The 16,378-nt window shown below is 45.3% G+C and overlaps 1 protein-coding gene across 5 annotated transcripts in view; it reads left to right on the top strand.

Annotated features, from left to right (window-relative positions):
• The first annotated feature begins 1,041 nt into the window (after nucleotides 1-1,041).
• The window catches only part of LOC144152845 (uncharacterized), a 33,311-nt gene continuing 17,974 nt past the window's right edge, over nucleotides 1,042-16,378 (top strand). For 2 of the 5 annotated variants that reach the window (XM_077684332.1, XM_077684333.1), the window contains exons 1-6: nucleotides 1,045-1,685; nucleotides 7,882-7,948; nucleotides 10,022-10,304; nucleotides 11,181-11,309; nucleotides 12,623-12,858; nucleotides 13,139-13,418. In XM_077684332.1, coding sequence (XP_077540458.1) covers nucleotides 1,511-1,685; nucleotides 7,882-7,948; nucleotides 10,022-10,304; nucleotides 11,181-11,309; nucleotides 12,623-12,858; nucleotides 13,139-13,418 — 1,170 coding nt within the window. In that variant the 5' untranslated portion in view covers nucleotides 1,045-1,510. Of the gene's footprint in view, nucleotides 1,686-7,881; nucleotides 7,949-10,021; nucleotides 10,305-11,180; nucleotides 11,310-12,622; nucleotides 12,859-13,138; nucleotides 13,419-16,378 lie in introns of all 5 variants that reach the window. The other 3 variants (XM_077684331.1, XM_077684330.1, XM_077684334.1) reach the window with 3 other exon arrangements.

The following is a 16,378-nucleotide window of genomic DNA, read 5'->3' as shown; positions in this document are numbered from 1 at the left end:
CCGCGGGAAGCGACCAACGGAAGAGCAGACGCGGACCGTCCAGTGGATTTCAACTGCTCTCGAAAATCAGCGCCCGAGCGAATGCGCCAGGTGCTCGCTACTACACCAGCACAGGGGCAGGAGGCGTGGGTGCCAGAAGAAGGCGGCAGTAGTGAGGGCTGCTCGCCGAGTAGAGGACGCCACGCCGAGACACAGAACAGGCCGAGATGATGTGTGGCCGCATCGCGATGACCCTCCCCTCGTGGGGCTACGATAGTCGTCCGCCGGTAGAAGTCTTTTCATAGATGAAAAGATGGAAGATTAATACTACTCTTTTCACTACCTTAGTGGCGGACTCGGTGTCCCTATTCGCACGTCACGTAGTTCGCACGCCGCGTGAGAACTAGTTCGCACGCCGCGTGCCAACAAAAAATTTAAAAAATTGTTCGCACGCTCGTTTCGCCTGCTTCGCGGCAGAGTTACTAGTAACTCTGCTTCGCGGCCAGCGCGGCTTGCGCTATACCTTTCGAATCTTTCAGCTCTCTGCTGCCATACCTCAAGCTTAGCATTGTTATAGTGCCTAGAATAGCATTGTCAAGCTGCCAGCGTAGCTGTTGGCTAATCTTGGTAGTAAGTAGCTCAATAGTTTGTTAGTTGCAGCCATAAATTGGAAAAACATGTTAGCCAACATAATGTTGGATCCGCGGGGCCACACGGCCGCACGTGGAGTTGTTTGTGGTTGAAGTTGAACGTCGAACGCATGAATTGTGTTTCCATTTCGGAACATGGAGGAAGAAAAAGTTTTTCGGAAGTTACCTTAGCACTTCCGAATATGACGTCATCTACCGCTGGCCAATCGCAGAAGGCAGCCAGATCTGCCAACACCCTCGGGCAGGCCCAGTCGTTTGTTTTGGCACAAAAAAAAAAAAAAAAAAAAAGAAGGGTGCTTTGAGTGTGTTTGCACAAAAGTAAACACACTTTTTGAATTCAGCGTTAAAAACAACTATGAAGCAATAAATTTTGTTTAAAAGCTCTTCAGCAGCCCTTTAAAATGCGTTTATTTTCTGTTTTTGGGACAAATGGACTCAAAAATACCTTGCGGCCGTGTGTGCTTCAAAAATAGTATTCGCGTTTCGAAGACGTCGTGTTTCTGGACGAGCGATTGCGATCTGGACGAGCGATTGCGGATCAACGTAACATTGCTCGTCGCGTCGCTCGCAAAAATCGCTCCATGTGGTTACCGCCGTAGGCCCGCCCGTCAAAGCGCGCTTCGCCAAGATTTTCTCATCTCTGCTGCCCTGCTTTACGATGTGGGCCATTTGTGATCAAAGTTGGCTGTCAGGTGTCACGCGCAAGTTGGTGGCGTTTTGGTGCAGTGAACTAGTTCGGGCCCGTTTTCTGTGCTCTGATATCGAGCTTTCGGTGTCCAGTGCCGTCCTGCTGTGAAGCATAGCGACAAGCCGGCCCAGAGTTCAAATGGTCCTGGTGCAAGCTTGATGCTGTGGCATCTGGTGCAATCAACTGCTGTGCGATGTCTGATTTGGCTAGCACAAGTGGCACAGGCTGTCCAAGCCTGTTGAACACACTGAGGCAATTCAGGCCGCGTAAAAGATGTGCGCAGCAGAGCATCACGACTACTACACCGCTACCCGGCAAGGGTCCAGAGCCAAGAAACGAGCCGATCTCCCCGCCAAGTGAAAGTAAAGGTAAGCTCTCTTTTCTGCGCATCTGTGTTTCTGTATCCCTATTTCTTGGTGCAGCCAGTGGTGTCAAAAGCAGCATTAAAACGCTTTGCAATTTGAGCAATTTAACGCCATCCCAGGTGAAAATAACATTTTTTTCTAGCTGGATTATTGAACCAGAAATTTCTTCTAGTTAGAAATATTTCTAGCTAGAAATAGGTATAATTTCTAGCGAGAATTTAAGTTTCTAGCTAATTTCTAGCTGGATTCAGATTTTGTTCCGGCTGGCAGCTCTAATAGCACTCCAGCTGGAAGAAAAAAAAAACCTGCAAGTTGGAAATAATCGTCTCTAGGTAGACTGAGAATTTTTCTAGTTAGAAGCTGCCGATTCCAGCTAGCATCTATAAGTTTAGTCAGAAATGAAGCTGGAACTTGATTCCTTGCTAGAAATGCTCTTTCCATTTTCACGGGAGCAGGCTTTCCTTGGCTACGAAACCCGCACTGCTCATATGTGACACACACGCACTGTTCGCAGTAAGAATTCAGGAATAATTATGCGTGGATGCCTGTGTAGTACGTAATAGCAAGTAAGTTTATCAAGCTGGAGAAGCTGTCTCATGAGGCGTCCCAGCATCAAGCCGGCCCATGAGGCGAAAAACCCGGTGTTGTGAGCACCAGATGGTCCCAAATTTACACATTCTGTCAAATAAAACAAACTGCTTCCGTTCACTGACTAGCCATAGTCACTGTTAATGATTAATCACTATTAATAATGACAGATGCGTAACTCTAGTGGTGTAGGCCGTGGCTATATAGTGAGCTGTAGTGGTTTCGCTGGTTGGGTAAAACTAAAGTCAAATTTTTTTTCTGTAAGTTGTGAAGCTAACCACAACCACAAAGGAATAACGCACACACAAACGGTTGTAGAATCGAACACGGGACCATAACGACATCAAATTAATACATAAACACTACACCAAAGAGGGCGGTGGTACGAAGAGTTTGAGCAAAAAGTACTTACCAGCTGGATGGAACTGTAGAACCTTTGTAAAATGACAGCAACTGTGGTTGATCACTGAGTGGAAGTGGTTTGGCTGGTTGAGCAAAATTCAAGACAGACTGTGAAGTGGACGGCGTATGTGAAGCGCGTTTTCAAACACACCAGCGGGCGCATCTGGCATTCCTTTATCCTCTGGAATCCAGGTGCGTCCAGTGTACCTTTAGCATGCGGAATCAGGGCACGTTCAAAGTACTTTTACTTACTGCGATATAGGGACCGGGCGGCCGTTGTGTGGCACCACCGTCGCTTCAGCCAAAAGCGCCACAGGTGGCGAACCGCTCGTCAGTGGAATGCCGGTGGCGGTCAGTGCAGCGTAGTCGTGCATGACTTTCTGTCGTTCTACTGCGGTGCGGCTTGCAAAGCGTAGATAACCACAAGGACTTTTTTCAGATCGGTAAATCTTGAGCTTGGAGGTGACCTTTACTAGGCATGACATGTGTGGGATTAACGCCCATAGTGAGTAATTGCAAATAGCAGACGACGCTCAATGCGCCAAGCTGGAAGTCAAGCTGGAACTGAAAGTCCGTTCCTTTGTGCAATTTTCTCATGCTTGCATGCAGTTTGGCGTATCGAGGAGTATTTTGCAGCTAAATGCTCCCACAAAGCCGGTGTGTGCAACCGATCCAGGAATGCTGCGGCGCTGGCCTTTGGCAGTTGATGACGAAACGACGTCGTGTACAAGCAAAAGACAAAGTTGGGGGGTGCCTTCTAAGATTCACCATAAAACAGAAATCGTGATAGACGACACCCCGTAACTTTATTAACTACAGTAGAAACGTGTTTAATTTTTACAGAAATGTGTTTACTTCAGCCACCCGCCGCGGTGGCTCAGTGGCTAAGGCGTTGCGCTGCTGAGCACGAGGTCGCGGGTTCGATTCCCGGCCGCGGCGGACGCTTTTCTGATGGAGGCGAAAAGCAAAAACGCCCGTGTGTACGAGATTTCGGCGCACGTTAAAGATCCCCAGGTGGTCAAAATTAATCCGGAGCCCTCCACTACGGCGCGCCTCATCGCCTGCGCTGCGTCGGCGCGTTAAACCCCCAAAATCAAATCAATGTTTACTTCAGCCATCGGGAATCGTTTACAGAATAAATACCACATGGTAGTATGTAGAACGTTATTGCTTGTCGTGCACATGGAAAAGCATTGGTTTAGAGACTTGCAATGGTTGCTGGCTAGTTGATTAATGGTTTTTCAAAAAACACTACCTGCTTGGCTGAAGAACAAGAGACAGGAGGGCGCCAAAAACCTGCCCTCAGTTTCACAACTGAACGCTGCGGTCGAGTTTTACAAGCTGCCACCTTCGCTTGAAAAATCATGCACTCCTCTGTCTAATGACGATGATGGTTTATCCCAAAGCTTTCTCGTGTGGGTTTCCTTGGTTGCCTTCTAGATTTGAACTTTGACTATAGTTGAGCTTTGAATTTGTCCAGCACACAGTTTAGTCTTTTGATCGCAGCGTCTTTGTCTTTGACCCTTTCCCATTTGCGTTCAACCATCCTCACCGTTAGACGGATGGCTGGATGTTTTTTCTGTTTAATTTTGCACTTCCATAACCCGTCTCCAAATCGCAACTGCTTCCAGTGTGTCGGAAATGCGTCTGAGGACTCGAGCTGATGCACCCCTATTTGAGGCAACTAGTGCGTATTTGGTTTCTTCACAACGCATTACACGATTTTTTTAGTTACTCGGCCAGGAATACTTAAGCAATAAAAAACACGGGGTACACTGCAACATTTTTTAGCTATCGGTGCCAGCCTTTATTCCACGCAGGGGTACAATGGGAAGGGGAGGGGGGATGGTTTGTTGTAGCTTGTGCTGTTGTGTGGTTGAAGGACTTTGGCTTTTGATAAAATTACCACTACAAACGTGGCAGTTTCGCTTGGGCTGCCATGCTGTCACTTCAGAAAACTGAAGGCACAAAGCTCACGGTTACAGAAAGAAAGTGTAAACTGCCGCGATGTTTCCACAGCCACCCGGTAATCAATCTCGTGCGTAAGTGCATTTCTCTTCAAAACACACGTATCGAGGTATCCCATCGTTAAGGTTGGTGTGGAAATTGTAGTCATTGAAACCAGTGAGGATAATTTAAAGTTTTATTTCTATATTTTATAATAATGTTGTATATTTATATAATAATAGTTTTATTTCTACTCAGAAAGTGCGGAGCCAGACGCAGAGCGCTGCAAAAAGTGCTCATGTCAATGTAGCCCTTTCCCAACCTTAGAAGCATCCAATAAGTTTACGTAGCCATTAGTGCATTTAAGAAGAAATGAATACTAATACTAATAGTTTTATTCGCGCTCAGATCGGGTGGAGCCAAGCGTAGATCGCTGCAAAAAGTGCTCATAGCATTGTAGCCTACACCCAACTTTAGAAGCGTCCGACAAGTGTACGTAGCCGTTACTGAATCTAAGAACCCAACAAATCTGTCTAGACTTCGTTTCGCCACACATATCTGCTCACACCACCACCAAACAATTCAAAGCACCAAAGTAAGCATGGCAAAAACAACACAAGGCTGTGTAGTTCAGTGCACCGGATCATTCGACTAACGAGGGGAGGGCCGAGTGGTGGCGCGCGCCACCCGTCCAGCTGCTTGGTCCCTATAAAAAAAAAAACAGCGGTTGATCCCTCTGTCATAAAAATCAGTAAAACAGGAAAGTGAAATGTGCAGCAAAATCTGCAGCTGAGCATGATTTGCAGGTCGGCGGCTGTCTTGTGGGTGTGCTTGGCGAGGACGTCCTGCTGCCGGGTCACTTCTTCAAAGGTGCACTGGCGTCATTTCCATGACGGATATGACGTCAGTGAAATCGTGGGGTATTGCGGCATAAAACACCTTCGTGTTAAAATATAAAACCTGAAAAAAAAACAACCCTAAGTCTAACATACTCTTTAGTAATAAAGGTTGCTTCCCCGCAAGAAGACTCTGTGTGCAGGGGTGCACCCCTTACAGGCCGCTTGCTTCGTTGTACTGGCGTCACTTCTGTGACGGATATGAAGTCAGCGAAATCTTCGTGTATCCGGGAATAAAACACTTTCGTGTTAAAAAAACAACTGGCAAGAACAGGCCTTAAGTCTATGAACATGTGGTAAGAGTAATTGTTGCTCTACATTTTTTTTTGTGTGTGTATGCCATTTTGCACCCGTTTGCTCCAGGGCATAGGTCTACATCTAACCCACACATAACTGGGCATTGGAGGTGAAGCTAAGTATGCTTACCTGCTTTGATTAGCTTTCTTCGCGATATTTTGCTCATATGATGATGCTACTTCAACACCGATTTGTGGCATCTTAGTGTGGGGTCCCGAATGACATTCGAAATACCCGCTGTAGGGGATTGGCCAGTGGCATTGACAGCTGCCGTCAGTAGCAGAAATGGCAATGGAACTCGGGGATGCACGATGCACGCTGATTTTCAGGTGCAGTTATTTTCAGGCACGATTATTTTCCAAGTGCTCTCAAATTGCTCACATGCTTTCAATTTGAAAGCATTGTAGGCCCCCTGGTGATGCTTTACTGCTACACAGCACGTCTATCATTCCTCTTCCATGGAGCTACCACATTACTGCATCATAACAGAAACAGTTGAACGTATTTTATTATACGAGAGTTCGTCTGGTCAGGCGTTGTATGAAGAAACAGTAGTGCATTACATTACTGCATTAGTTTCTTCATACTTTATTAGAATGTGCGGCCTACATGATACCAGGACCACACTTCTTTCAGGACCTTGAGTGCCTAAAGCAAGGTCTAGTAACTGTGTAGATTATTCTAGGACTATGCGTGTGCCCTCGAAGCAGCACCAGGCCCTGAAAAGTTTGTTTTCCTATTTGGAGGACACTGGCCACATTTCAAAATTGTGAATTGTCTAAAAAATAGTTAGTCTTAAATTGTGAATCTAAGAAATAGTCCATCAAGCATGTCAAGCCACGCCAGTTATTTTTAATTTTTTTCCTGCCTCAGGCTGCAGCATGCGCTGCTTTGTTTCCCGCCATCCCTTCATGCCCCAGGATCCAGGTGACAGAGGTGTTAGGAAGTTAGGGGCACATCTTTAAGATTTTTAGTGCCGTTGCAGACACGCGTTTTTTTTTTTTTTTTGGAGTTCCGACATGCCGCTTGAGAGTCGGCGAATATGGGTGCTCTGTTGCAGTAGGTAGTCATTGCCAAGGCAGTGGCTGCTGCTTCTGCAGTTTTAAGGTTACGAGCCGGTATTGTTGTCGATGTCAGTTGCCTGCCTCGTTAGTCCATGATGCTTATTGGGATACCAGCCAGGCATTCCGGCCACCCAAAATCATAGCTGCAATGGGCGCAGCAGACGTACTTATCACCTATAGGGCCATGCTGCAGCACTTCCAACTTGAGTGGCGGAGAACACCATGATCTCAACTAGGAAGGAAAAGGAATCTTTCGTCGCCTTCAAACAAACACACACGGAATAATCATGAACCACATCTACCTTGCACAGTTTCCATATCTCTGCCCTTACTGCGTCACACTTGATCCTGGAGTGACCTTGCGAGGACTGCCGCCCAGACCCACCTATGGATAGCCAAGCACCCTTAACAGCTCCGACTGCCGCACCACAAGATAATGTAAGCGCCCACACAACTGGTATAAATACAACATTGCTGAATAGTGGAAGGCACGGCTCGTCGATGAGGATCCGCAGAATCTGGTGAACCAGGTGAAGATGGCAGCCACCGCCAGAAGTTTCCTGGACTGAGAAGACTTACTGCCTAGGACCAACAAAGACCAAGTCCTAGCTTGTCTTTTCAGCTAATAAACATTTATTTCTCTATCTCTTCTCTTTCATGCCCACCTCCTTTTATGCCTTTTTCTCCTACATCTCCAATATTCAGCAAAACCCACTCAAGGGATTTTGGCCAACAGCAATCTCACCTGTCGTCAGAAGCTTTGACTGCGGCTTCATTTGGCTGCATCATTTGGCTAAGGCGTAAGCATACCCCACAAACCTGTAGTCACAGGGATTGGCAAGTGAAGATGGCAGCTGCACTCAGAGGCTCACGGCCAGCTCACCAATTTCTATTGCCATAGTACTTTCCCATTGGCACCACATAAGCAGTATTTTTTTGTTACTGGACCTGAATATCAACTTGCATAAAACATCCCCTCCCCCCCCCCTTCCTTTTTTTGTGCAGACAATATTCTCATTCCTGGAACTCTGGAATTAGCCTTGAAGAAAGCTGTCCAAGAGTTGGGTCAAAGGTAGGCACTCTCTTTTTTTAATCATTACTCTTAGAAATGCGATTCAGCCACTTTCAAAACCAAGCTTCCGATTCAGCCACTGCAGCCTAGCTCCCCAGGATGAGACCCGCACTTTGAAAGAGTGTTTATAAACTAAATATTTTGTTCTCCTGGTGTTGTGAACTTTGACGTTGCTGCAACCAGTTCTTAAGTTCAGCACCTACTGCCGAAACTGTCTGAAGGGTATTGTGTTGAGGTGATACCAAAGGCTGATGAAGTTGTTGTAACTGAAAAACCATGCTTTTTGTAGCCCTCGCGTATTCTGTTTGATGTCCAACGCTGTCCAATAAGTGATTAAAGCTGGCATTTCTCTCTGCCATTTCCTTTCAATTTTTTCGCAATGTGAAAAAGCACATTGCAGAGTGGCCAGAGTGTGCAGGCGCCCGGCTTTACTCAGTCACCGCGGTCTTTGTACGAGCCTCTTCTCAGCGGCTTTCACTTTTGTCTCAGAGGTCGGGAGCCAGTCAGAAAGGATCTGGTGCGGCGGTGTCTAGGCAAAGTCAATCATCGGGCCCTGCCTTTAAGGGCCAGGGCTTGATAATCGTGACGAAGCTTTCCTAGGAGCTACTACCACCTGTAAACAGGTGGACAAAATACACGCACAGTTAGTCAAAGAAGTTCATGGCTCTCTCAATTCTACTCGATTGCACTAATGCAGTCAAACCCGGTTATAGCGAACTGCAATATGCGTAACGATTAGTTTGATATATCCAATAGTTAGAAATAATCAAACTCGCCAATAACGAGTTTTTTATTACGAGTTCGCAATACGCGGGGACCCCCCACCCCCACTCCCCTCCTCCTGCCATCCCCACATGCAGAAACAAACATAATAAAGTATGCCATTACCATACACAAAACTAAAGTATGCCATTACCATACACAAAACTATCTATTTATTGTAAGTAATAAAGCTACTTTCTGCTGTAACTGCCTGCTTTCCCAAAAAGCAGTGATTCTTCACAGCATTCTCTACATGAGACATCATTTGCATCAGCTGCAGTCCGTGTCCTTCAATATCGAAGCAATATTGGTGGAGCACATCGACTGCTGAAAGCGCTTCATTAAGCATCGGACGGCTTCCATTCGTGACATCCTCCGCCTCTTCGGTGCTTCTAGCAGCGCAGCAGCCATGACATCAGCGACGGTGTCGGCATCCGAGGGGTTCACAGTGAGGGCAACATCGTCGTCGACACTCGTGAAATCCTCGAAGGGCACTCCTTTCAGCACAACATCGGGAACGTTGGCAGACTCTTCCCACAGTTTGCTGATGCTTCCATCTTGGTCCGTACTCACTGACTGGGAGGGTTTAATCATGAGTCAGTCGCGTCGTTAACAGTTACGGACTGTGCCGGGAGTCACGTTGCTCCATGGGAGGCTCAAAATCTCCATCGCGGCCAATCAACATCTCGATCGCCGCTCCGAGACCATGCATTTTGGCGGCGATTCTAGGTGCGCCGAGTTTGATATATCAGATGTGAACTTCGCTATAAGGAATATGTTTCGCGCATATTTTCGTAACTGATCTTTCTTTGTTCAATATATAGCATAATTCACTCTATCCGGGTTCGTTATAATCGAGTTTGACTGTAATATCTGCTTTTGCCACTGGCTGCTTCTTCATACATATGTACTGGTGATCAGTAGGTACGGTAGGCTGTCGTGTTTGGCTGCATGCGAGCATCTTTTGACCACACTTGTACTCTAGGCAAAGCATTTCAACAAAACTGAAATTGAAACATGGCCTACCTCCTAGGCATCCCATTTTATAACGTTTGCTAGCTGAGACTTGTGTCTTTTAAAAAGAGCACATCCTGCAAAAGTTCCTGCATACGTGTATTTGCATTTACATGTCCCTGCCTTAGTGCTTGTTTCAGAAAAATGCATAGGCAAGCTCCACCTCCACCAACCACTTGCGATGCTGCGAGCCACTGATAGAGGCCAACCTGCCTTTACATTTTAGTGTCGTTTTAATGTAATGAGGTAGCAGCTGGTATCCTGTGGTTCCTTTCTTTTCTTTGCTTGCATTTACAGCAGTGTACAGGCACAGCCAGACATTCAAGCGTCCACCTGTTCAACCAGCAGTCTGAAAGAGAGTGAAGTGTCCGGCAGTGGAGTGAAAAAGGAGCAACTTCTCTCAAGTAACTCTGAAGGGGACGATGGGCCCAAGAAATGGGGCCAGCCTGTTTACAACAGAGCCAAGAAAGCTCTCACAGTTGAATGCAGTGCCAGGGATGGTTTGACAAAACGTTACATGACCAACAGGGAAAGAAGCCTCAAGGAACTGAGGAAGGAGTTTCAAACTACGGACATTGAGGTTGGTATTGCGTTTTCTGCATTCGGTATGGGGAGCAATTCAGTATCACATTCCTTTTTGGAACAAAAAAGAGAAGCTGACCAGTCCAAACAAAACGTACTGACGTTTCGGCTTCCAGCACGGAAGCCTGTGCTGGAAGCTGAAACATCAGTACGTTTTGTTTGGACTGGTCGGCGTCTCTTTTTTGTACCAAATGTACCCTCCCAGCCGGGCGGGATTCCGTCATGCTCTCGACTTCACATTCCTTTTTAAAGGTTCAATTGTTGACAATAGCTGGTGCATAAATATGACGGGCAAAAAGTCAATATGTTTATTGTGCCTCGGTCATGCGTTGCATGAGGTATGTCTGTGTAATGACGTTATTTTTACAAAGCCTAGTTATTGTCCAAGTCATCAGCGGAAATGTCGAGTAGAGCAGAGGCCGAAGTGCAGAGGGTTTTTCACTGACCTCGATTAGCAGATGAGCGGCAAACACCACGAGCAAGGCGGCAGGGCAACCACCAGCTACGAGAGCGAGAAGCAGCTCTGTGCCCAGCAAAGTTTCACCACAGCGCTGAACCCACAAACAAGCAATGCTCTCGCATTTACGCACCATAATTGCTTGGGTGCTCACATAGTTTTTCCTTTCCTAAACAACACAACGAAAACTGTGACACACTCAAATAAACAAACTCGTGCCATGGTGCAGGGGTAAGTAGATGGTGCGTGTAAATTGTGCTTGTCACCCAGTCTGAGCCCACACAAGTGGGACAAAGCTTCTGGAATCAGGATCCCTATCATAAGTTGTAGGCATGGTTTGTTGGCACACTACTGGGCTGCCCCACAGTAGGCTTGCCTTCATCTTCTTCCCTTTTTGTTTCCGTACCTCCCATTCAGACTGTCCTTCAAGCGCTGGTGGCATGCAAGTGGAATGTCAGCCGTGCACGGGCTTATTTGCTGAACGAGCCACACTCTGAAGTCCTACAGAGGGGTGCAGGACCAGAGGAAGGGGACTGTAAGCCTAACGTGAGTGTTCCTTTTCACCCACGTTTGCGTGCCAGTTGGTTGTTGGGGGCTCTTTCGCCATGGTCGCACAGTCGCTCAGGCATACTGGCCAAAAGGCTGTTGGTGCGAACAAGCTGGCTCAACAATGTAGAACTTTGGGTGGTCACAAGTGGCTCCAAGCCCTCCAGTTGTTGTCAGTTCTATGCTTGCATGATGGTATTAAAGATTTGAATGGCTGCACACCCACCGTTGTCAGATAATTTTATGTGCTCACTACTTGAGCTAATTGTTAAAGCAGGCTTCAGTATATTACTAGCTCTTTTTGTATGGTTATTTCTAAAATTGTGGCTTGAAGTATACCGCAGGAAATGTCATGCAACGAAAACATTGTTTTGCTCAAAAAGACATGATGGCGAAGGTGTATTTCACAGATATGTTTACAAGGAGAGCACTTCAACTGCCGTGGCACAAACCTCGTCTACTTCCCCTTTAATTAAGCTTTCTTGAAAGGTATTTGTCAGAAAACTTTGGCCAGCTCAAATTTTAGAAGGGTGTACCAAACAAATATAAATTCAAGTCTCTTAACAGTTCTTTGAGAAATTTCTTACTTCGAACATTTCTTTACCAGAAACATCAAATTCCTCTTGTTATTGCATTCAAGCATAGGCGGCCCCAGCTATACTATGCATGTTCAATGTTTTCCAAACAGCATGCTTATTTGATCTGGAATTTTATCAAGAGATTGCATTCTATGGGTTATTTATTTCAAGCTCACTTTCAGCAACATCATATACCTGGTTATTTACCAATCAATTATTACCTGCTTTTCACATCAACCAAATCGGTCTTGTGTCCTACGTGGATGGGTGGAGCCCTGTATAAGCATGATATGAAAACATATTATGCAGACAGGCTCGAGAAGAAAACACCGCATGCTAAAATGCCACAAGCTCGTCCTGTGTCACTGTTTTGTGTTAAATCACATTTTTAAGTGGTATTTTCTTATCCCCATGTGCAAACACATGCAGGTTGCATTGCGATTTATTGTCATAGTCGCCACCATTAATCTTCAATGCTGTGCAATGTACATAGCTATAAATGTACATAGCAATGCTGGAGCTATAAAATGCACTTATTGACGTTTCATGTTTTCAGCAAAAGCACTCCAGCAAATGGCATTTAATGTCATGTTCTTGCAATGGGGGCAGAGAACATGCTCAAAAAATTTTTGCTGTCAGTCCCTTTAAAATTGCTTTGACTGCTTTATAATTCCAGTGTAATTTCTGTGTTTGTGTGGTCTGTGTTCATTTATCCTGTTAATTTTCTTACCACAGTTGGCCACTCTAGTTGAAGCCCTCAGGAAACGTGGCTTCAGCAGCGATGATGTGTATGTGGAAAACTTGACAAGGGGTCTGTCTCAGCGGAAGTACATGGGTGTCTTTAGGCAGCCACTGCTCAACACCGACCCCAAGCAGTGTGAGCGGCCGCGCAATGCAACACGACGGCCACGGGCCCGTAGGCGTCCTACGGAATTGGCCTTAGAGGAGGCTAGCCGAGAGTTGGCTCAGAGGCAAGCACTACTTTATCTTAATCGTTATTGTTCTTAGACGCCGAGCCTGATTTCAGTTCAGCCACTTTCAAAGGCTTCCAAGACGTGATGTGCCTTTGAAAGGGTCTTCATAAACTGAGGATCTTTTTCTCCTAGCATTGTAGCAGCCTCTTAATGTGCTGAAGTGCACGGCTGAAGCCTTGTTAAAAGTGTTTTCTTGTATTAATCGACACGTAAGGGACTGTAATTTGGTAGCAGCTGCTATCCTGTGCTTCCCTCCTTCCCCCCCTGGCACTTGCAGCAGCGGACGGGGATGCCCCGACATGCAAGCGCCCTGCTCATCCAGCTATCTGAAAGAGAGTGCCGTGGCTGGCGGGGGAGTGAAGCGGAAACAAGTTCCCCCAAGTAACTCTGACGGGGACAAAGGTCCTCAGAAATGGGGTCGGCCCGTTTACAACAGAGCCAAGAAAACGTTCCAGGTTGAATGCAGTGTCCAGGACAGTTTGGTTAAGCAGCACGCGACCAATCGAGAAAGAAGTCTCAAGGAGCTGAGAGAAGAGTTTAGATCTGCAGACATAGAGGTTGGTCTTGCATTTTATGCATTAGATGAGGGACGACAGTTCTCTATCACAGTGACTTTGTGAAATAGTGTAATGTGGACATAGATACCACAGGCAAGGAGGCAGTTGGTTTACTCTGTTATGGTTATCTCTTCTCTATGTATGTCTTTAAAGATTGTAATATAGAAGACATTTACTTTTTTTTCCGGCTCCCGTAAAAGTTATTCAACAAAAAAGATTTTTTTTTTGGTTAATTGCCAACAGGAAAGATTTTGCATTTATCTGTGTTTGAAAGCATTTACGGATGTGGCCCTCATTTTCAGAAAGAAAGAAGAAAGGTGTGCACTTTTATAGAGATGTAGAGTTGGATAGAAGCCAAAGTGAGTGCAGAGGGTGTTTCAATGCCTCCACATTACTTTTTTTTTGTCGATCAATCCACCAATCTTTATTTTGTATCAACAGCACAGATACCAGGGCCACAGACAGAAACCCAGAGAAAGAAGGCTTAACTGGGTCTGTGCCCCTCATTTAGCAAGGTACGGAAAAAACATACATACTTGTGAAAGGGTAACAAACTTATGTACACAGTTGAAACTTTATACAGCAAGTATTCTTGATCAGCACAGGCACAAAGACACACTTCAGACAGAAAAATGGGGACTCCTTTATAAGAACAATTTCACTCAAAGGATGTCTACTGACCCAGCAAGTTCAGTAATGATGGCAGTGTGAAGGGGAGCAACTGGCGACCATAACTTGTGCGTGTATGGGGAATCACCCATGTTTCAGCATGGCATGTATGATGAACAGGACAGTTTTTTTTTCATAATTGATCATTGATCGATGATGATGATGTTACGCCTCATTCCTGCATAATAACGCTTGAGGAGCATGTCATTATACAAATGTGGAACAGCGCGGACACAAAGTTCTTTAAAAATGGGTGCAGTGCGAGCACCATGCGGTAAGTTTGAGATAGCTCTCACAGCTTTCTTTTGTAAGATATGAAGTTTTGTTATGTTCGACATTGTTGTATTTCCCCAAATCAACTGGCAGTAATTTTTTTGGGATGCACTAAGTGAATTATAAATTATTAGCTTAAAAGAACACCTGTAATACGCGCCAAGTTTGTTGAAATCACGGTGATGTGCCTATTCCACCGCAGGCGTTTCTCAAATATCACTCCAATGCTTTTTGCGTGACCTAATATTTCTATTTTAGACGTACCAAGCATAATGTCTCCATCAATTATTTTTTTCCCTTTTTTTTTGCTCTGAAAAGCACAGCCTTTGGTTTAGTGGTAGTCATTTTTAACGAATCGCATACGTTCCAATGATACAGTATACTTAATGCATGATTTGCTTCGACCAATAGTTTTGTACTATCCTTACAGGTTAGAAGTAAGGTAATGCACCATAGATGACGATCTTGATGGATGGTGTAATGTCTGCTACATTGTTTACGTATAGAACAAAAAGTAATGGCCCAAGGATGCTACCCTGAGAAACCCCAATTGTGATAGGTTTAAGTTTAGACAAATGTGTGTTTATAGCAACGGTTTGGCTACTGTCTACGAATGTCCCATTTAGAAATTGCAGGCTTGTTGAACGCTAATTTGCCTTTTCATTGCATGAGAGAGGACGCGAACGGTTGCGGCGAAAAGATCTAGGGATAAAAAATATTCCTTTCTCATTTCAAACTTTTTATTTGAAAGTCCCGTTGATGACACAGGCTATCAAGATCCTGGGTACATGGGAGGCATTCCTTGTGGCTGCTGCGTATTTCTGCCAAGAGGTTGAGGAGAGATAATGGGAAGAAAGCTATATGCTGCCAGCCCCCCCACCCCCCGAGAAAAGATAGGGGGGGGGCATACAATTAGAGATGGGGGGCCAAAAAAATATTATCGTCAAAAGTTGCATGTGAGGGTGTCAGGCAATCCCTTGTGAAAACATGCACAACCTCTGAATAACTTTGTCCTTATGCAACAACACAAAAAAAGGCTATTTGAAATGAAGAAACTTGTGCCGTGATCAAGTGGGCAAGAAGTTGAATGGGGCACACATTGCAATGGCCACCCGTTGGAACCCATGAAGTGGGGCGAAGCTTCTTGGGCTGAGATCCTTATCTCGTGGAATTGCATTAAAAGGGCCATGAAGACAAAATGCAAGTTTGTTTTACTTGAAAGATTTGGTATGTTATAGTGCCGAAGCGCTTGTCTGGCACAAAACAATGCTTTATTCGCCAAAATTTTCATTCTGTTGCTGTATCGTGTGTTTCGTGACGTCAGCAATAATGTATCCGGGGCAGGTATGCGGAATGGAGGTTAGTATGCTGACTAAGGTAAACAGGTTGGTATGTCGACTAAGGCAAACAGGGAAACATCTTTTGTTGCCTTGTTTACCGTTCGCCCTCCTAGATAGTGCTGCGATACAGCTTAGAACCGCCATCCACACTCGCTTTGTTTTTGATGAGACGTGTACCTGGTTTATTTTCATTATGGTTGATAGTAATCATTTCGTGAATCATTCGGTACGCTTCACAAACACACCAGTTGTCCACTGTCGTGTCAGACAAGTCCAATGTGCTGGATGGCTGTGCAGCTATTACAAGCATAGTTCTATGTTTACGCGTTTTCTTGCAACCTCCATACTTTACCCCACCATTCTTACTGATATAAAAAGACTGTGCACTAAATATAAGCACAAATAGCTCATTGTGCAAGCTTAAAACCCTGTTTAATTTGTGTTTGGTTTTGTTGACCTCAGTGAATCGCAGCAAGCTGCCCATAATTCGTCACAACTTCGGTGTGGAAAAGTGGCTGAGGTGTTGCATGCTTATTCATTAAAGGTAGTGTCAGTGTTGTTCTAATGAGGCAATCTTTTGAATGAACCAAACTTGCATTTTGTCTTCATGGCCCCTTTGAAGGGGACCTGAAGACAAATTCCACTTTGTTCGATTTGAAAGAACTAGCCTTTGGTAAC

The sequence above is a fragment of the Haemaphysalis longicornis genome, unplaced genomic scaffold (assembly GCF_048455015.1).
Source record: "Haemaphysalis longicornis isolate Haplotype H1 unplaced genomic scaffold, Haemaphysalis longicornis Haplotype H1 scaffold_9, whole genome shotgun sequence".
Classification (NCBI taxonomy): Eukaryota; Metazoa; Arthropoda; class Arachnida; order Ixodida; family Ixodidae; genus Haemaphysalis; species Haemaphysalis longicornis.
The sequence above is the reverse complement of the archived record's forward strand: the minus strand, read 5'-3'. Positions and strand labels throughout refer to the sequence as shown.